The sequence below is a fragment of the Clupea harengus genome, chromosome 14 (genome assembly GCF_900700415.2).
Source record: "Clupea harengus chromosome 14, Ch_v2.0.2, whole genome shotgun sequence".
NCBI lineage: Eukaryota > Metazoa > Chordata > Actinopteri > Clupeiformes > Clupeidae > Clupea > Clupea harengus.
In genome coordinates, this window is record NC_045165.1 from 12,433,910 (window position 1) to 12,455,264 (window position 21,355).

At 44.8% G+C, this 21,355-nt stretch overlaps 1 protein-coding gene across 1 annotated transcript in view; it reads right to left on the reverse strand.

The window, feature by feature from the left end:
* daam1a (dishevelled associated activator of morphogenesis 1a) overlaps positions 1 to 21,355 on the reverse strand; it is a 58,433-nt gene that overhangs the window by 11,669 nt on the left and 25,409 nt on the right. Inside the window, 17 exon segments of the mRNA XM_031580790.2 lie at positions 6,131 to 6,215; positions 8,033 to 8,130; positions 9,125 to 9,154; positions 10,410 to 10,517; positions 10,985 to 11,084; positions 11,086 to 11,237; positions 11,239 to 11,270; positions 11,739 to 11,930; positions 12,934 to 12,992; positions 13,798 to 13,936; positions 15,523 to 15,640; positions 15,960 to 16,026; positions 16,313 to 16,416; positions 16,683 to 16,793; positions 17,239 to 17,433; positions 18,111 to 18,249; positions 20,155 to 20,249. Coding sequence (XP_031436650.2) covers positions 6,131 to 6,215; positions 8,033 to 8,130; positions 9,125 to 9,154; positions 10,410 to 10,517; positions 10,985 to 11,084; positions 11,086 to 11,237; positions 11,239 to 11,270; positions 11,739 to 11,930; positions 12,934 to 12,992; positions 13,798 to 13,936; positions 15,523 to 15,640; positions 15,960 to 16,026; positions 16,313 to 16,416; positions 16,683 to 16,793; positions 17,239 to 17,433; positions 18,111 to 18,249; positions 20,155 to 20,249 — 1,824 coding nt within the window.

Below are 21,355 nucleotides of genomic sequence, written 5' to 3' on the forward strand. Positions count from 1 at the left end.
GCGAGAGAGTGGAAGAGCATGAGAGGGAGAGCACAGGATATTCAGCAAATACACTTAAACTCTGCTGACACTTAGGATCTATCAAATTGCAATTCTGGTCACTGGTTTGTCAAAATAAAGAGACAAACACTGAAGTCTTAAGACAAATCTTGGCATTGCACAAGACATAGAGAAAACGTGTGTGGGTGGGAGTGTGTGTAAGCAGGGGGTGCTTTGATCTACTAGAGCTTCATTTGTCTTCAGGCATTTTGCACACTGCAAGAAGCTCCGCATCATGAAATGCAATGAAATGCTACACTGAACACATTATTCTGTACAGCTGTGATGATGAGGAGGAGGCTTCTACCTGAGTCTCCAGTTTGGACCTCCTCTCCTCCTCCTCCTTGCGCCTGCGCATGTTGTCGTTGTCCTGCTTGGCCTCGAAGAAACCCTGCAGGAACTGGTCGAAGATCCCGAAGAACTCGTCCGGCTGCATACGGCCGGGGTCCTCGCCAAAGTGGGTGACCGCCTTCAGGAACTAGGGTCAAAACAGAGGTCAGAGGTCATACATTTGAATGTGGGGTACCGTCAGACGTTGTGGGGAAGGTATACGACACTCAGAACAAAGAAAGGTGCTCTGCTCTGACTGATGTGTAACAGGTGTTCGTTTAATGAGAGTTTATACCTGCCCCGAGTTCAATATACGTTTCTTTGCACACACACACACACACACACACACACACACACACACACACACATATATATATGAACATTACACACGGCCATTTCCTCCTTTTCTTCCATTACCAATGGTAACCTGACACACAAAATTACTCTGTGACCTTACCCGAGGCATCTGATAGACTCCACAGGGCACTATAAGAGCAGCCTTAAAACCCTTTTCAAAACGAGACCCGCCTTTGAAAAGCGATATGCCTGGTCCACCTCAGTTAAAATTTAACTGGGCCTCTCTTTTTTTTCAAACTTTCAGGGACTCCCAGCGTCCCGAGGCTTTCCCCCCACCCTCATACGTGTGTATGCAAGCTAGGTGATTTAACCCTTACGCTGATAAAACACACACAGCCACATGAGGTAAGGTGAATGGGTATTCCAAACTTTTTAGAAGGGGGGGACTTCAAAAGCGGCCGCTTGAGCTAACGTAATGCGGGGCTAACCGCATCCATGGGAGCAACCGGGTTTGAGTTAGGGACCAGTCTACGCTTCAAGGCTCCCATAAAAACTTTTAAGGCGCCGCCACTGCCACCCCGTACGCCGCCGTCTACTGGCCTCCCCTGACCTCCCAGGGGGGTTACGGGGCACATTGGGCAGCCCCTCAGGCACCCAATGGTGTCTCACCAGCTCTTTGGCCTCCTGTAGGGAGTCCTCACACGTCAGAGAAGCTGAAGCCAGCCACCGTGATGAACTGGCTCACCACCAGCACAAACTTGTCGTTGGAGTTTTGGGGGCGACTCCGTGGTACTTGGCAGCTCCTGTGGGGTACAGAAAGACAATATTTGACGCGCACAATCATAAAATAATTGTAGTACATCATCAGCACATTGGTAGGACATAATAAAGTAATCATACAGGTTGCTTTTCAGACCCATTTCTCTTTAGAACTGGATTTTTTTTAAAGGAGCTGGTTCGTTTAGAGAGTACTCTCGTCAGAGGCGGCGTGCGGTGAGAAAGGGGAGGTGAAGACAGACGGAGACTCACTGTTTCCACGCTCTTCAGGCCGGTGCGTATGGTAATTGATCTCCTTCTCCATCTCTGTCATGCTGAGAGAGAAGAGGAGGGAGAGGAGGGAGAGGAGGAAATGAGCGAACATGGTCCCATTAAAACTGATCACAGAACAAATGTCCCTTCCTCCCTTTATGTCCCTCACTCTGTGTTCTTCATTACCCAAAGTCATAGAAATGTTCCGTTCTAAATCAATGACAACGTTTTTATTTTATTCCTGTTTAAGTTTCAATAGAGAGGAAAATAAATGATGTGACTATGGAGGGTTATATGAGTTTTTTGACTTTAATAGGTTGTCTAATAGTTCTTACTTGACTTTGGCAGCTTCTGGAACATTCTGCAGCTCTTCGTGGAACACGGCCACTTTGGGGTATTTTCTGTTCCCAGGATGGTGATCAGGTAGTGCAGGAGAGTGATGTTCCTGACCAAGACAAGTAGGGAGTATGACTTTAAACACACACGCGCGGATGGCACGCACACACACAGCCACAACACACACACACACACACACACACACACACACACACACACACAGCTAGCTAACTGCACACCACACAGCGCACACTCACTCCTCACTCTCTCACACAATCTCTCTCTCTCTCTCTCTCTCTCTCTCCATTGATGCAGTAGATTAAGATAAGTCACAAGATGGCGGATTCTTCTCCTTACTTGTCAATGCTGGACTTGGGTGGTCTGCGATCTTGTTGAGGGAGGACACTTTGAAGCCGTAGGCATTCCCCCCCGCTGCCCTTTGTTCATGTAGTTGCCAAAAGGCGAGCACAACCTCCAGGAGCTGGCCGCAGGTTGCGGCTGTTCAGGACCTCTTTGGAGGCCTTGGAAAGTGCTGGGAAAGACGGAAAAGGACCGATTTTTACAGACTTTCCTTTAATAAAACAAATGCAACAATAAAACAGCATGAGCGAAAAAGTGCCGTCCGGGTTGGATTCTCTTGTGTGTTATGCATTTGTTCCCTAGAAATTTACAGATAAACATCTGAAAATATAGATATGCACAGACTTTCCTCAATAAAAATGACAATAAAACAGCGTAACAAAAGCACTGTTCTCCGGCTACACTGAGGCTCTTGTGTGTGTGTACAGTAGGTATTCCATTGAGAGGGACCCACAGGCAGCACTGTGGTCTGCATAGATTACTCAAAGAAACTGTAATCAGCGGGGTCTCTGTAGTTACTGGTGTCTCTGGAAATAAGGGAGCGACATTCACCACATAATGTTTGGCCATACTTCAATTTTTGGTTTGACCTCAGCGATCCTTTCGGCAAACTTCTTCTTGAAGTCGAGGGACTGCAGTCTTTGCTGGTAGTGATCAATTCTGCCCACACAAACAAATGGCCGCACACACACACACACACACACACGCACACACAGACACAATACATCATGCTCGTCAGAAAGAACACCATGACTAATGGTTCACAGACCTACAATGTGCATTTAAGGGGGTAACTCAATTGAGAAGGAACTATATTCAGAGCGAGATAATGACGCTAGCTGATGCAGACGGTCTTTGTCACGTGCTAAAAAACCTTCCACTAACACGCTGGCTGTACTATAAACTCAGAACATCCCTTCGGTCCTCCGCACCTCCACCAGAACAGCCCCGTTTCCATAGCTTCATTGTTTTCGCACAGAACAACATCACAAGAGCATCTATTCCTGGAAAGGAAGTCTCTCAACTCCATATAAAACACAGCAGAAAAGAGTTCCAATCCAGCACCTGCAACTTGTTTGTGTCAGCTCTGGTCAACACTTATCTACATCTTTCCACTACAGTTGCCGTCATCTGGGATTATCTGATGGCCAAGTCAATCACTGAATTGTATAATGAAGAACAGACTAGGTTTGATAATGGTCTATTTTCATTAACATCCGAAGGTCACAGTTAGCTAGCGAGGTGACCACTGACTGTTTTGAACTGATATATGACTCTTCACTATGAAATTACAGCAATCCCAAAGGCATCCTGAAGCCCCGGGGAGTCTTGAGTCATGAAATCCTTCCTGTCCTCAAACACAATAAAAAGAGCTCTACCCTGTCCTTGATATGTTGAGTCATAACCTTCACCTCCACCCAACCCCTGCCAACCCCCCGCCCACACACCACACACACACACACACACACACACACACACACACACACACTCACACACACTCTCCTTCAGGACAGACTAGATTTGTTTAGGAGTCTAGACACCCGCAGACTGCTTTAGGTGCGTCACGCTGCAGCGTAGTTTGTATAATGGGTTCCAGTATGCCATGGAGGGGTTTATCAGGGCTGGTTTGATGAGCTGTGCTGATACAGCCTAATGATCTCTGCTTCGCACCGACTGAGGATCTGTTGTTGTCAAGGGGTACGTTTTAAGCCAGGTACACTTTTATTCATGAGTGGAAAACAGGGAACGGATCCAAACTCAAGGGGAGACATAAGGGTCTGATCTTAGTACAATAAGGTTCTTCTCTCAATGGTGGTCACAAAAAAAAGTCTTAAAGAGCAGACATGACTTCTACGGTTGGAGGGATTGTATGTGAGACTTAATGAATACAGGTTGGTATTGGATATCATGCAGTTTACTGCTGTGGACAATTCACTGAATACAAGATGGATTGGTAGCTGTTTAGTTCCTTATTGAATTGTCATCTTTCACTTGACTGACCCGTGAGGTCTTGGGTCTTTGTGGCATGTCTAACGGCAGCGCCCCAGTGTTGACATGTAACCTGCTCATTTCGTAGAGGAAGCGGTCCGCTTTGGCCATGCGGTCAGCTCGTGCCTGTGTTCCTCCAGCAGGTCCACGTCAGCTTTCTCTGGGACAAACTTCAGCAGCTGCACGCACACACACACACACACACACACACACACACACACACACACACAGAGAGAGAGAGAGAAAGAGGTCATCACAGTCAGCAATGGAGAGAGACTCTAACTGTGGCCAACACTAACAAATATCTCCATTCTGGTACTTCAGTGTGGAGTGTTTTCCTCGTTTCACCTCTCATACTACAGACTATACTCTATGCTAAGGGTGAAGGTGATGCGCAATGATGTGTCAGCTTTATTCTCTCAAGGTATCCTAGAACAAAATCGACCATTCCTAGAAGCACTGGTATCCTAGAACAAAGTCGCCCTTTCTCAGAAGCACTGGTTGTTTGTTAGTGGGTTTTAGGTAGTAGCATCCTCCCTTTAAACAAGCACAGTGAGATATTGGCACCAAAAAAGAGACTTTCACATGGAATGCTATGGACCCTAATAATATACCATTAAAGAAATGAGAGAGAGAGAGAAGACAGAAAGAACGGCTCTTCCAACAAGGAACATATGAAGGACATTATCTTGAGACTGGCAAGCTTGTTAGTGCTTGACTGTCAACTGTCTGGACTACTTTTGCTCAATTTCCAAAAAATCCTCCTGATACTATAGCATTTCTTAATCCAACTATGATGGATTCAGCTTCTGGGATTAAGCCCTTCATCTTGACTGGATATGACAGAACAGTGGGGGCAAAGACTGAGAAGAAAAAGAAAAGAGAGACAGAAATAAATTAGAGAGAAAGACAGAGAGAGAGAGAGAGAGAGAGAGAGAGAGAGAGAGAGAGGGAGATAGCACCAAGCAGCTGGAAATAATTGGTGTCTGGGCCATATCATGGCAGACTTCCTAACAGCCCTCAGATGCCTTCCCTTCCAATCCTCTAAATGTTCTCCATCAGCCTGCATCGTCCAGCCGCAAACTAATGCCCCCGCAGCCAGTAACGACATGGCGGAGTATCTTTAATTTCTTTAATTAGAATGAATCGAGATCAAAGCAGCCTTGTAAAACATTTGATTGCTCCGATATTGGTCTGGCATAGCCTGTGTGAAGAAGGCAGTTAGTCACGTTATGGTCTCAGTGATTACTGTGGCTCACTGGGTACAGCCTGATGGAGATGCACGAGATGGAGGAATACACTGAGAATGGAGGGTATGTTTGGTTGCTATTAGCAACTAGCATTCCTATTGGATTGGAGCACAGGAAGATTTATCAATATTTATCTATATTTAGCTTAACTGACTTGTCCAATCATGCCGGCTAAAAGCTAAAAAAAAAAAGGTTGGTTGTATTCTTTTTGTACTTTTGTAATTTTCTACTCAATTCTGGTTGACTCCACAGCTTTAGCTTCTAATTCAAAGTGTTTTAAAAAGTCCCTTTTTCAGATGACCCACCATTACCGATATCAGTGGCGGTCCAAATCCATTACAACAATTCAAGGTCACCATTTTAAACTAGTACGTTTGTACACACGTCCTTAATATAGCCACCCACTCCAGATATGTAGCATTCAGTAGCATAGGGCTAACATAAACATGTGCAGATCTTCTGCTTCAGTCTCAGCCTGTGGATGGGGTCCCATCTCTCACCTGCTCCAGCATGTCCTTGGGCAGGTCCTCCTGTTCGTCCATGCTCATGATGGCCCTCTTGATCTCATCATTTGACAGCTTCAATCTGAAAAGGAAACAACAAGCGTCTGGATTTGTTTCAAATGAGGCCTAACATCTACTAGCTAAAGCCCTTGGGTTCGGTGGGAATGTGCAGGCATTTGGGTTAATGTTGCAAATGTGATTGTATTTCAAAATGCCACATCCAAACCTGCCTGAGCAGATATATGAGACCTGTCTGTGTAACTCCTCAATCTGACAGAGAGGAGGTTTCTTAAAATGAAAAAAAAAAACTTTTTGGACCACACTTCCTCTAAGGTCCTACAGAGGTTTCAGCTGGCATATGTGCGTACACAATAAACTCTGAATGCTACGAGCTCATTGGAATGGTGATATACTGGAAAACATTTCTGCAAAGTTTGATACGATAATGCTTGATTAGTACCGGTACAGGCCTAATAAAAATAGTGTTGATACTGAACATATGAAGTACTTAATGACACTCCCTTTTTATGCCCTCACCAGAGGCAACTTTTTAACACCCGTTCAAAACATATACAGGGTGTTATTCCAGTGGGCTTTAGTGCAGACAGATTCTTTCAAATGAGCGACACAATATACTTTGTCCATTTTTATACTGAGCCAGTCGACCATACGGATATTTCTTGTTGCTGATATCAGGTTTGTATCCACAAGCCTTAACTAAATCATCATTGAGGAAAACGAGTTTGAGAGTTCCATCATGGACCGGCCATGGTTGTCATGTACGGTTAAACAAGCACGGGGAAACAACGTCAAAAACCTGCTCTTCCAGGCGAGGCGCCACGGAGAGCCCGAGAACCCTGCCAAGGGCAGCAGGTGGCATGAGGCCTGGGAAAGAGAGGGACGGGGTTGAAAAGCATCGCCGCTGGAGCGCACCAACCCGGCCGGCCATCATGCCAGGAACTCTGCAACTGGGCCGAGAACAGCCTCGCAGTAAAAGTTGGAGAGTGTTAGAGAGCTGGATGGAGCCGAAGCCAGCACACCTCATTAAGGTAGAGCGAACACTACCGGCTTCACACTGTTCGTGTAAGAGTAGGGAGATATTGTGTGTGTGTGTGTGTGTGTGTGTGTGTGTGTGTGTGTGTGTGTGTGTGTGTGTGTGTGTGTGTGTGTGTGTGTGTGTGTGTGTGCGTGCGTGCGTGCGTGCGTGCGTGCGTGCGTGCGTGCGTGCGTGCGTGCGTGCGTGCGTGCGTGCGTGTGTGTGAGAGAGAGTGAATGTTCTGGGGCTACGGACAGGTCATGAAGACTCACAGACTGAGGAGTGAAGACAAGCTGTTTTGCCGTTCAGAGGGGGGGCAGTGTGTGCGAGTGTGTTGGGGGTTGTGCTTTGGGTGACTGCGAACAAAAGATTCTGGAGACAGGAAATGATATAAAATAACCCAAATTCCAGGGTCCCTGCTCACAGCTGTCCAATAAAGAGGAACGAGAGGGAGAAAAAACACGAGGCCGGTTTTCTCATATGTGTGTACTTGAGTGTGTATACTTGCATGTTTCCATGACGACCCTTGAAGAGCAGCGATGAAACCGAAGAGGAACTTGGCCAAAGTCATCCCGTTAAAAAGATTAAATGTAATGCTTGGCTGGCGAGAGCCCTTAAACACACTGTCAACCGTGACGAATAATCTCCTGAGTGACAAAACGAGCGATCGCTCAAAACGGAATAAAGCGCAATTTCGATTGTTATTTGATCGTGACGTAACGGGTAATATAATTTATCGTCTATGCGCGGTTTCAAGAAGGACTTAAGGGGAGAGCCCTGGGAGTGGGTAATGGAAAGTGTGAAAGACAACATGGCATTCGAGCGAAAGTTGAAACGAGGTTAGGCGACAGATTAGCACTCACCGCGAGAGGAGGATGTTGCAGTTCTGCGCCCGCCGGCCGTCGATAACCGACAGCTCCTTGACCTTCTTTGTTGTTGTTGTGTCATCCTCTGAGTCTTTCTACAAAGACGACAAACAAAACAATATGAAAATCACAGCGCCGTTATACACAGTAATAAGGTAACAAACCATTCCGTCTGTCTTCATATATTTCTACAGTGCATCAGTGAGATCTCGAAGTCTGATCTCATAGATGTGCTGTCTACAGAATAAGGACTGTGAGGCTTTCCCGGGGCCTCTCGGAGCACACTAATGTCTAATTCACCCTCTATGAACCACTCATATCCTTAGCAACCACACAAACACAGCAGACATAACAGACAAACATGAATATGATACATCGCCATCCCAAAGACACACAAACACAGGCGAATGAACACACACCAAGAACACCGAGAGACTCCCGACTAATCCTTCATCCCTGTACAGCGCTATTTCTTTAATTGCAAGCGAACAGCTGGGGAACAGGCTTTGTAGAAATGGCTGGCGATGGAGTACATATGTTTTATTTGGGGGGAAGGGGGGTGTCTATCCAAAGGAGGAGAGTAGGGGCTGGTAGATTAACAGGGGTTTGGGGTGGGGGGCATAGGTTTGTTTTTAGCAAACGGAAATCTGGCCTTATTTTATTGTTGCGAGAACTCCAGCTGCTAGCGAAACTGACTGCATGCCACAAATCCAATTTGGGCTAATTATGCTCAGAAAAATCTTGAACTGGTCACTAATAAGCTGAAACAGTCCATTCATCAACATGATGAGATTTTCTTTATTTTTTCCCCCACTCGTCTCTCCTTCATTCCTTTTTTCTTTTTTTTATTTCAAATTGTAGTTCACATGACATAATGTGTCCAGACTGGCGGCCTATAATCACTAAAATATGCATTTGAACAACGACGGGGGAGACCTTTCAAACAGCTCAAGCGAGCGGTCCGAGAGCATCGGATGAGGATGAGGATGAGGATGAGGAAGGGTGAGCTGCGATGAAGATGATGCAAACAGACAGTGAAAGTGAAGGGCGCTGATAAAGGTTAAAGGTCATGACGACGAGACCACTTACCTGTCTGAGGTGATTGAGCGTAAGGAAGTCCTGGAGGGCAGATGAAGAGCAAAGGGTAGGGGGAAGGGGGGAGGAAGAGCAACATTCATTAGCAGAGAAGAAAACAGGCAGAGAGGAGGGGGAAGCCAGATCAGAACATCAACAAGCAGGAACATATAAGTGAGCAAGCGACAGAAGCAAAAGGAGAGGCCTAGAAAGGGCGCAAAACTTTAAAGGCAATTGTGAAATGCTGTCAGCAGATCTAAAGATTTTAAAGCAACATGTGTCGGGGGATTTTCATGTTAAATACATGGTTTGAGGTTTCCCGTTTATTTGGTTATTCATAAAATACGGTGTTGCTGAAGAAAGATGTGCTAGTCACGTAGTGGTACATGTACAAGGGCTAATATTAGTGCACAACTTGACTTGCAAATGAATGACTACGCACACCGAAGACTAAACCAGACTGGTGAGAGGTGATCCAGCATTAGCATTAGCATATACACTGTTATGGTCAGGCCATGAAAGATGACTAAGTTCATAAACGTTCCCCCAGTTCCAGCCTGATAAAAATACACTGGTCTGTTGACGAGGCTAGATAAATATGCAGCAGCTCTGTTTGTTGTGGTCTGGTGTCTGGAAATTCATAGACCACTGTTAAAACACTATGAATAGCATTAGCAGTACACTTCTTGTCCAGGAATGCTATCTTATCACACATGCTCTGTTTCATGTAAAGACACCAAACTGGTCACTGGGCCCAGCAACTAGTGTAAGTGATTCATGTGTGTGTGTGTGTGTTTGTGTGTGTGTGCGTGTGTGTGTGTGTGTGTGTGTGTGTTTGTGTGTGTGTGCGTGTGTGTGTGTGTGTGTGTGTGTGTGTGTGTGTGTGTGTGTGTGTGTGTGTTTGTGTGTGTGTGTGTGTGTGTGCATGTGTGCTATCTGTAATCGTCTGAAACGTGACGGGGTTCTGGCACAGACTTTTCTAAGTTATGACTGGAGGAGCTGCTCGCTAGAGCGTGCTGAAACAGTGATCTGGGAAGCTTCATCAGTCGTAAAGGCATGTGCGCACAGAGCTAAGGAAACTATCTCTGTCTAAAGTCATAACCCTCCGACAGTGGACTAGAAAACTATTATTGTAGCCACATTACAATATCCACAATGACCTTCTAGGTTGTTACCTTAAATAAACACCAATCTCGCATAAATTAGATGCTGGAACTATGTAAAAATATATCAGCATAATGTCTTAAAGTAATGATAGTTAAGTTAATTAAGATAGTTAAGCGAAACCTGTGATGCTTACCTGTTGCCTCTGATAGGCAGAAAAGGTTTTCTCAAGGTCATCTAGGTCCAGGATTTTGAAGACCTTCCCATCATCCATGTCTGACCATACAGTGCCCTCGAGCTTGTTCTGCGGGACAGACGTACAGTATAAACTACCAGCAGACATCAGAGGGTTCAAAGGCAACCCCACAAAAGACCTCTGTTCCACCAAATGAGTTTGTCACACAAACACACACTAGCAAAGATAAACAGGGAGCCTAAAGGCCAGGAAAACAAAGACTACTTCATAGATACTTTACAGTACACAGACACCGTATTGAACTATTGACAAAATGTAACCCTCACAAAACCCTACAGCAGATTTGACTTGTTTGTCAGTTATTCTTTTTGGGCTGGCAAAGGAGATAAGGCCACAGAGGCCTCCTTACAAGAACCGTCTATTTTCTGTGCCAACGGATCAATGGGAAGAGATGAGAGTCACACGATAATAGTAATTCCTGTGAGGAACAGGCATCTACAGGCACAAATAAGGACCTCTATCCAGCGGGAAATTATTTTCTTCAAGGCTCCTACCTAAAAAACAAGCAAACTCACCTCTGCTATTTTGGCCCAGTTGAACGACTTGAGGGGGTTCGAGGGCTGAGGGATGTTCTTCTTTTTCAGGGCCGATCCCAGCATACCTCCAGGAAGGGGGGCAACCGAAGGGTGCCATGCCCGGCGGAGGTGGGGGTCCACCGGGTGGAGGTGGTGGCGGAGGAGGCCCCATCCCTGGTGGTGGCGGTGGGGGTGGAGGGGGTATTCCTGCTGGGCAAGGAGGGGGTGGTATGGGGCCCCCTGGGGCAATAACAAGGTGGTCCTCCAGGGACACTGGGAGCTTGCCCTCTGTAAGGGGGGGGGGGGCAGTCCATATGGAAGAGATTATGAAACTATAACACATTACACAAGTTACTTCTACCCACTACAATGAAAAGTGCTAGCTTAGTATTTCCTAAGCTACTTAAAGTGGCTGAGCTTTTCAATTATGGCATGTAACTTTTTCTAATATTTCAGTATTAGTTATTTCATGTCAGTCCATTTTTGTGTGCGCACCCGTGTGCAATGCCTATGCAGAATGAACAAATATGCAAGCCTGAACAGTATGCATAAGCTGTCATTACTGTACATACCATCCAAATGCCATCCAAATACATAACGATGGGTGGGCACAACATATTCACCCATTTACTCAGTTGATGCCCAAGTCATGGTCACGGTAAACACTATTAAAAGGGCAATATCTCTGATGGCTATATACGTGCTTGTGTCCTTAAACTATGGACTCTAGTGGACACAGGATTAGGCGGATGACGTACTGAGCTGAGGTCGTGCAGCTGGGCGGAGAGGTCAGTGACTTGCTGCTTGACCATCCTGTGATCAGTGGCCTCCCTCTCCAGCTTGTCTTTCATCTTGTTGAGGGTCTGCATCATCTCCTCCTTCTCCTGGGCCTTGGCCTCGCACTCGCGCTCCTTCTTCTCCAGCTTCTGCTGGAGCTCATGATGCTCTGATAGAGGGGTAGGGGAGCCAGGCGCGCGCACACACCCACACACACACACACACAAACACACACACACACACACACACACACACAGAGATCCAGACAAACACAACCATGTAGACAAATACACACACACACACAGGCACAGACACACACACAAAAATACACGCACAAAAACACAGAGAGATCTGGTTCATTTCTCCAACCACGGCTCAAACCATTATGAGTAAAACCACAACACTGGCACCAGATCAGTCGCCATCTAATGGTAGTGGGTTTACCATGGACCCACTAAGACAAGTGGATAGGATCAGTTTCTGAAACAAGGATTAGGCCTCTGCTCTGACAAACTACTGTTTTCAAAGCACATATTTCATCGGAAATATTAGACTGGCCTCAATACCTATGCAGGAATTTGGCCCTGTGTAATCAACAAGAGATTGGAAGTTTAATCAGGTGAGACATTGGCCACAGGAAGAGATTGGCCAACTAAGGCTAGGCTTGGTACAGACTCAAGTGTGCAGTGAGCCTATCAGTAGCACTTGACCATCGTCACCTTGTGATGGACAAATAAAATGCTAATCTGGAGTACTGGCTTCAGTTGCCCCTCGTGGGTTTAGGGTAATCTGCATCAGAATGTGCCATTGCCAAGGCAGTGGGACAAAAACATTTCACAACACGCAACACTGGCCTTGGTACTGTTTTTGGACATACCAAACATGACAAACATTAGAGGCTTCACTCAAGGTCTGCCGTTTCTGTGTGTGTGTGTGTGTGTGTGTGTGTGTGTGTGTGTGTGTGTGTGTGTGTGTGTGTGTGTGTGTGTGTGTGTGTGAGTGAGTGAGAGAGACAGAGATAGACAGAGGTGGAGAGAGACTTCACTAAAGGCCTTCTCTCTTTTTTTCTCTGGAGTATGTGTGGGTCTGTCTGTTTGTCTGTCTAATCAGAATGTTGAGCAACCTTTTCCCACATTTTCCCATGGAAACACGACAAGGTTAGTTTGCTGTACCTTTTCTCATCTTTTCAGCCTGTTCTTTCCACTGCTTCACTTCATTCTCATTGACAAGCCTAAAGAAAGACAGGCGGACGGAGATAGAAAGAGAGAGAGAGAGAGAGAGAGAGAAGAGAGAGAGTGACAAGGGGAAAGCGGGTGAGATTTGGGTAGCTAGTGATTTATCACACTTACGAAGAGGAGAACTCATTAATTATGCATTCATAATCCTACAAGACAGCAGGAGAGCCCCTCCAAAGCCTTCAACAGGAAAAAACTCTCCCTCAGTCCAACCAATTACAGTTCAGCTGTTCATCTGATAGCAAGGCCCTAAGAAGGCATCAGTAGATTGAGATGTACTCCTTATTATGATGCAATTGTTTTTAGTGTATTAAACAAAACACGGGCCACCTCAGAGAGATTTCCTTCTTGCAGATTATAAGAGGCAGGATTATATTTCCCCCCAAATCAAAATCGCTCCAATCCCAGGCAGATTGGCCAACTGACAGGCAGATTTGGGAGGGCTTAAGGCTTTAGAGCTTAGGATATTAATAATGGAAAATAAGGAGGAGGATAGAGGGAATGGGGCCATTGGAGTAACAGCCTCCTTTCACCGTGCCTTGTGTCAGGCTACACATTCATGGCATTACAAGATATATGCAATATACTGTAGGTATGTCTGGGCTGAGTTAAACTATAAACCCTATCCAGTTTCTGCATTCTGCTACCTGTGTTTGGTTTACGACTCATTTCTGTTTTCAATCAATCGATTTTGAACGAAAACACTATTCAGTTGCGCAAAACTCTATTCAGTTGACTTTTATTAAACTGAACAGCAGTAGACTGAATACTAAATGTGGATAACCGATTTCCGCCACTCACATTCGCACCACGTTCTTCACGTTGAAGTTCTCCAGAGGAGCCACGTCCGGGTCGTGACCTTTGTCATTCTGCAGGACGATCTGCTGGACGATGCGGTCCAGGAGGAGCCAGTACTGCACGGTGTTCCCATTGCGCTTACCTGCAGGCACATTGCATACAGGGGGAGGACACACACATCAGTCAGCAGCCATGACTGCCACAATACAACCGCACAGACTCAAAATACACCCACACCAGCAGTCAATATAACCCCACAATAACAGCCACAGAGCACAGGGAGTAGAGGAGATAATACAGTCAGACAATACATCCACTGTTAAAGGAAGGGAGGTTAAAAAAAACGTTATAGTCTAATAGGGAGTACGGGATGCAATATAGTTGGACTATAAATCAACTGTTAAATAGAGGGAGTATAATAAAACATACAGACAGACACAATCTATACAATATAGGGAGTATGGGAGTTGATACAATAAAACACACATTATTCACCTAGCTTAGCAACTGCATAGAACAACAGGGTGAGAAACACAATGTCCACAGAAGAGGGGATGGAACAGAGGACTATGTGAATCTGTCAGACACTGTGTATACATATGACACAAAAAGATGGCTGCACAGATGCACTAGTGTCTTCCATGTTAGCTGAAGTAGTCTACTTTCTCACAGGCACAGTGTTCACTGAAGTTTTGTATACCTTAGCCAGATTTTAATGAGCTAAGCTCGCAGTCTAAATCTATTAGGACATTTATAAGAGTTTCATTTGGACGGCTACTTCACATAAATCCGAATGAGTCACAGATAGAAAGGAATGGCGCTTGAGTCGACTTTCACAGCAGTCAAATACAGTTACTTTCCACCATGAAATATTTTCAGAACACTGTCCTTACTCCAGTACAATGTTTGACTCCGTACCAAACTCTGTTTTTAACTAAGCTAACGCTAATCGATAACACAAGGGCTTGTGGGACTGCCCTTAGAGAGTGCAGACGTGAACATCTCCACAAATGATTCGCTCTGTCTAAAGAATGAAAACAACGTGCATGAGAAATCAATGAGGTTTTTTTTTTCTCAATGTAGCTCTTAAGCCTTCATTTGAACTGGTGGGAAAATCAACACTTTGCCAATGTGATAACAGCCTTAATGACCCTCATGTGATACTGCAGATGTGATATAGCAATGGGTTGTGAACAAAGTAAACTGTTGACCTCACTTTTCGTTTGAACATTTTTGGCTGTCAGAAGGCCCTATTGGATTGGAAGCGAACTTGTAAATATGTCAGTCATCTATCTTTTGTTCTCAGCGGTTTAAGTGTTGCCATTAAAATATGCTAGCATACCTCACCCTCCTAATACTTGTTCATATCACTCTGATAACACTACTATAATCACACCTGCTTGAGTAATCATTCAGATAGTTTTATAAAACCAGCTCTTTTAACTAACCTACCACCGGTCTGAAGGTATCATAGCATTGCAATATTGCAAATTGCTAATATGCAATGAATGATATAGCATAGCCATATTCCATAGTAACTCACGTAAATAAAAACTCACAAACAAAGTATATGTTGTATGTTAAGCTATATGCTCTGGTAAATAAAACCGTTAGTATAACGGGAAACTGATAAAACCATAAGAGGTGACACAGGTCTGAGGGAATCACAAATGTTGTCATATGCAGTGTTAAATAAAAACAGTTCAGGTGTAACTTGAGCAAACTCACAGGGCATGTGCAGACAGTGCTGTAGAATGGAGAGAAAGTGCGGGTGCGCTTCTGTGTGGTTTATCCTCTTGCGGATGAGTTCAAACACCTGAGTGGCGCTTTTCGTGTCTATGTGCACCTACATACAGAGAGAGAGAGAGAGATAAAACTACTGCCTTTACCTGCCATATATATTTATTGATGTACTCAGAAAAGTACAAAGAGGGAAGGTGCAGTGACCAAACACTCTTAGCATTTCATAAGGATTAGCATTTTATTCTGTTACATCCTGCGATTAGCATTTTATTCTGTTCCATCCTGCGATTAGCAACATCTATGCTATTTGCATTTGCTTTATCTGGCATATAGTAAAAAGTTAATGTAAGGCTTAATTTGATTAATGAGAGCAAACTGGTTAAAAAAACGAATTCACTGTAGAAGCAAAGAAGAACTCTTACGGAGTCGAAGCGTTTCGCCAGACTCAATTCATCTTCATTTCTCAGCATTTCAAAGTAATCCAAATGCCTAAGGAACAAAAAAAAAAGTACGAATATGAAGCAGAGTTTTTTGGTTATGTTTCATGTTTTAGATAAATTAATAAGTATAGTGTTATACACATTTCTTTGAGGAGAATTAAGATATGTGTGTTGTGATACACCACACGAAACAATGCCAAAATGCCGACTGCAATTCCATTCACTGGGAAATGTTATGTTTTCATTCCTAGCTTACTGGCATCACATGTTAAGAGCCGTAGGGGGTGATCTGAATGCGTGGAGCCTCATGTCTTCACCAGAGTGTGTAAACTAACCGGTCTAGCGTGGAGTTCTCGTGTGTGCGCAGTTTATCAATGACTGGTTGGATGCCCAGCATCAGGAACTCATAGCGCAAGTGAATCCTGAACTCCAGACTTGTCTACGGAGTGAGACAGACAGAGAAAGAGACAGAAATAAAACAGACAGGAAAGAGAGGGGAGAGAAAAATGCACCCGTCAGCACAGGCAAAGGAAGCAATCCTACAACACAATAAATATTTCAGTCCCTCCATGACATATCAAGGAGACCACACATTTCATGTACACAGAGTTATAATACCCCTGGTCGTGTTTAATCATTTTAGGAGCAGTGATATCTGCACAGGACTGAGGATGACGAGGGTACACAGTGACGAAGAGGACTCACCTCTCCGGCTCCCTGGCTGAGGATGGCGTTGATGAACGACATGATGGCGGTCTTGAGGTTCACCTCATCCCGGTAACGACCTGTGCTCCTGTCCAGGTCAGTCATGAGACTCTAGAGGCAAGAGACAAATCAACGGTCACAGGTATTCTAATATATGGCTTACACTAGTAAAATCATCACCACACATGAAATCAGCAGTGCAACAACACAAAGAACCTTTCGAACGTTAGCTAAACTGCAGGTTTCAAAAAAGTCAGTAGTACTTCATCTTAAATATCTTTCCTAAGGTACTTTCCTTATGCTAAACTGCTATACCATGACACTGGCCATACACTTCAAAAGTCACAAGTACAAAATATGAAGGAGCTTCATGGTTTTATGAATGCATCTTCAGCTGGGCATATCTGTGCATGTACATCATAAATCTCATTAACACTAATTTGATATTCAACACTTCTTGATTTCAGCTCAATTCCCTTCAATCAATTCAAACTCAACAGAAATTAATTTACAGCTACACCCTCCTCCTTCCTATAAACCACAAACGGGTGCCCACCTGAAAGCGCGTCCTCTCGCTGGCAAACTTCTGGTAGTGCAGCATGGCCTCCAGGATCTTCTTGTGCCCGCCGGGCACCAGGCACACGGCGCCCATGATCTCCAGCACTGCCACCTTGGTCTTCACGTTCTCCGTGGCCAGGCTCTGGGCGATTATGTTGATGCTCTCAGTGTGAGAGAGAACGTGAGCACGACCCTGAGAGACGAACAACAACAAAAATCACTTTTACTTTTTCACTTTAACTACACCCACTTACTACTATCACACATCACAACGCATAAAGGCCAGATCAGCCTCTGTCTAACCATGTCTGGTGTGTGTTCAGTAACTGTGAGTTGTTTACATGTGGCATGTTCAGTACCTGTGAGTTGTTCATGTGTTGTGTATTCAGTACCTGTGAGTTGTTCATGTGTGGTGTGTGTTCAGTACCTGTGAGTTGTTCATATGTGGTGTGTGTTCAGTAACTGTGTTGTTCATGTGTGTTGTGTGTTCAGTACCTACAAGTTGTTCATGTGTGGTGTGTGTTCAGTAACTGTGTTGTTCATGTGTGTTGTGTGTTCAGTACCTACAAGTTGTTCATGTGTGGTGTGTGTTCAGTAACTGTGTTGTTCATGTGTGGTGTGTGTTCAGTAACTGTTGTTCATGTGTGTTGTGTGTTCAGTACCTACAAGTTGTTCATGTGTGTTGTGTGTTCAGTACCTACAAGTTGTTCATGTGTGGTGTGTGTTCAGTACCTGCGAGTTGTTCATGTGTGGTGTGTGTTCAGTACCTGCGAGTTGTTCATGTGTGGTGTGTGTTCAGTAACTGTGAGTTGTTCATGTGTGTTGTGTGTTCAGTAACTGTGTTGTTCATGTGTGGTGTGTGTTCAGTACCTGCGAGTTGTTCATGAGGGCTTTGATGCAGCCGATGAGCGAGGTGTGGATCTGAGACTCTGTCGTCTCATAGTCCATCGTGCGGAGGAAGTTGAGGACGCAGGTCAGACCATCCAGGTCTATGAAGCGCGTCACAAACCTGCAGAGGTCAAAGGAGACACATCACATGTTTACGCAAAACAACCAGTGACATCATGTCTTCCTAACCTTGCAGAAACTATTTTAATTTACACTATTTTTCATTCATCTGGAAATACAATGTGCCATTTCTGAAACAAAACGACATTGTGCTAAGTGAATTACTACAGCGACAAGACCAACACCTGCGTGAGGAAGAGAAAAATCCCTCTAAAGTTAGAACCATAAACAAATTCTCCTTCCTTTGAGGCCTAATGAAAAACAAATGAAGCGGGGTTTCTGTGTTCGTTTGTACAGCGCTACAAAAACACAGGTTGGACATCAATTACATGCATGTGTCTAAACATCATCGAGCTTTAATAAAGCGGCGAAAATGCCCGGCTTTGATGACGGTAAAACACGGGCCGGTGGAAACATAAACATCTTCACGTTACGGTCAGGCACCATTTATCTTAGCGAAAACACACTGCGAAGCAGGGAAAAGTTCATTGGTGACCTAATGCTAACACCTCTGGGGTCACAGAGGTCATAGGTGAAGGGTGAAAGAGAAGTTGTTGACTTAACTTCCATAAGAGCTTTATTGCTTTGGAGCATGTTCGAGTGTTGAGTTGTGGGATGCTGTGTCGTGCTAACTGTTGTGTCCTGTGCTGCATTGTGTTGTATTGTGTAGAGTTGCGTAGTGCTGTGTTGTGTAGTGTTGTGTTGTATTGTGTAGAGTTGCGTAGTGCTGTGTTGTGTTGCTTTGCGTTGTGTTGTGTTGTGTTGTGCTGTGCTGTGTTGTGTTGCATAGTGTAGTGTTGTGTTGTATTGTGTAGAGTTGCGTAGTGCTGTGTTGTGTTGTGCTGTGTTGTGTTGCATAGTGTAGTGTTGTGTTGTATTGTGTAGAGTTGCGTAGTGTTGTGTTGTGTTGTGGGACGTTGTGTGTAGTTTCGTGCTTGTGCTTATTGAGAAGTATACATTACCAATCCGACATTCTCAATGAGCAATGTGAATACCACTACTCAAACATCTTTATTGTTCTCTACGATTCACTTTTCCATTGTGTGTTGTATTGTGTTGTTCAGTGTTGTGTTGTGTTGTGTTGTGTTGTGTTGTTCAGTGTTGTGTTGTGTTGTTCAGTGTTGTGTTGTGTTGTGTAATGTTGTGTTGTGTTGTGTAATGTTGTTCAGTGTTGTGTTGTGTTGTTCAGTGTTGTGTTGTGTCTGTTGTGTTGTGTTGTGTTGTGTTGTGTTGTGTAGTGTTGTGTTGTGTTGTGTTGTTCAGTGTTGTGTTGTTCAGTGTTGTGTTGTTCAGTGTTGTGTTGTGTTGTGTAATGTTGTTCAGTGTTGTGTTGTGTTGTGTTTCAGACTGTACTATAGCTGTATGTGTGGGCTACGCCTGAGAAGCAGTCGAGCTCAGCACTACAGTAGAAAGACGAACGATGAATCAGCTATTAGCACACTAATGATGATAAATGGCCCTGGCTTCAATCAACACAGTCAGAACCCTCCAAACTGTGGGTCTCACACACACACACACACACACACACACACACACACACACACACGAACACACACACACACACACACACACACACACACACACACACACACACACACACACGAACACAAACAAACACGCACACACACACCAAATACTAGGTCATCAGCATGTATGAGGTTATAATGAGTCAATTAATTAGGGTCACACAATCAATACCATAACTTGTGTTTGTGTATAGCATGGCAACGTGTTTGTGTGTGTGTGTGTGTGTGTGTGTGTGTGTGTGTGTGTGTGGGTGCGTGTGTGTGCATGTGTGTTTGTGTGTGTGTATGTGTGTATGTGTGTGTGTGTGTGTGCGTGCGTGCGTGCGTGCGTGCGTGCGTGCGTGCGTGTGTGTGTGTGTGTGTGTAGGAGAGTGTTTTACCTCATGGGCTGCGTGCGCAGAGCCGTCTTCAGGCTCTCAATGGTCTTGTTCCTCTCCTCCTCATCCTCCTTCTCCAAGGCCAGGAGAGTCTTCCTCTGCGGAGGCAGACACACAGCCATTCAGAACTACAAAGGCTTCACAGAGCATTACACACACACACACACACACACACACACACACACACACACACACACACACACATATATACAGACATACCTGAGAAGGCATTCATGACAGCTGGGACAGTTAAATTGGCTCTGAAATTAATGTGCTGAAACATAAATGTATCATCACTTACTGAAGCTCAGGCAATGGTGTGTGAAATTCATGTGGTGTGTGGATGTGTGTGTGTGTGGGGAGGGGGGGGGGGGGGGGGCTGGTCTCTGATGGTGGGGGCAGGCATTTGCAGTTAAAGACAGAGTTATGGGCACAAGCTGAACTCTGATTCTCAGACCATTTGTCCCATTCAGTGGCCAAGTAAAGGGAGGGAACCTGTGGTCCGACCCCCAATCTCTCATTCCCCCCCCCCTCCACATACGCACAAAAATGCACTCAAACACATACACAAAGAGCCATGCTTGTGTATACAGACACACACATACTCACACAAAAACACAACTTCATAAAGAGCCCTCCACATAGACAGCCAGACACACACACACACATACACACACATAAACACACACACACAGACATAACACACTGGCCTCTTTTCTCAGTGTTATTTTAAGAAGAAAACTGGGCTTTTTCTGGACCTCCAAGGGGCAATGTCCATGACCCAGGCAATCAGTAAATCACCACAGAGAATCACAGGGAATTACTGAACTATAAACTCCTCAGCATTTCTTATGCCGTCAAATGTCTGTGTGTGTGTGTGTGTGTGTGTGTGTGTGTGTGTATGTGTGTGCCTGTGTGTGTGTGTGTGTGTATGTGTGTGCGTGTGTATGTGTGTACGTGTGTGTGTGTGCGTATGTGTATATGTCTGTGTCTGTCAGTGTGTTTCTGAGTGTGTGTGTGTGTGTGTGTCTCAGCAACTATCTAAGCAAGTGGGTTCAAGTTTATGGATTCTCATCTGATCTCCTCTGTTTCTGGCTAAAAAACCTGCAGCCTTCTTTCGTTTCAGTATGGGAATCTGGATGTTAGTTTATGATTGGGAGAGCATCCAGAGAATGCAGAGAGAGAGAGAGAGAGAGAGAGAGAG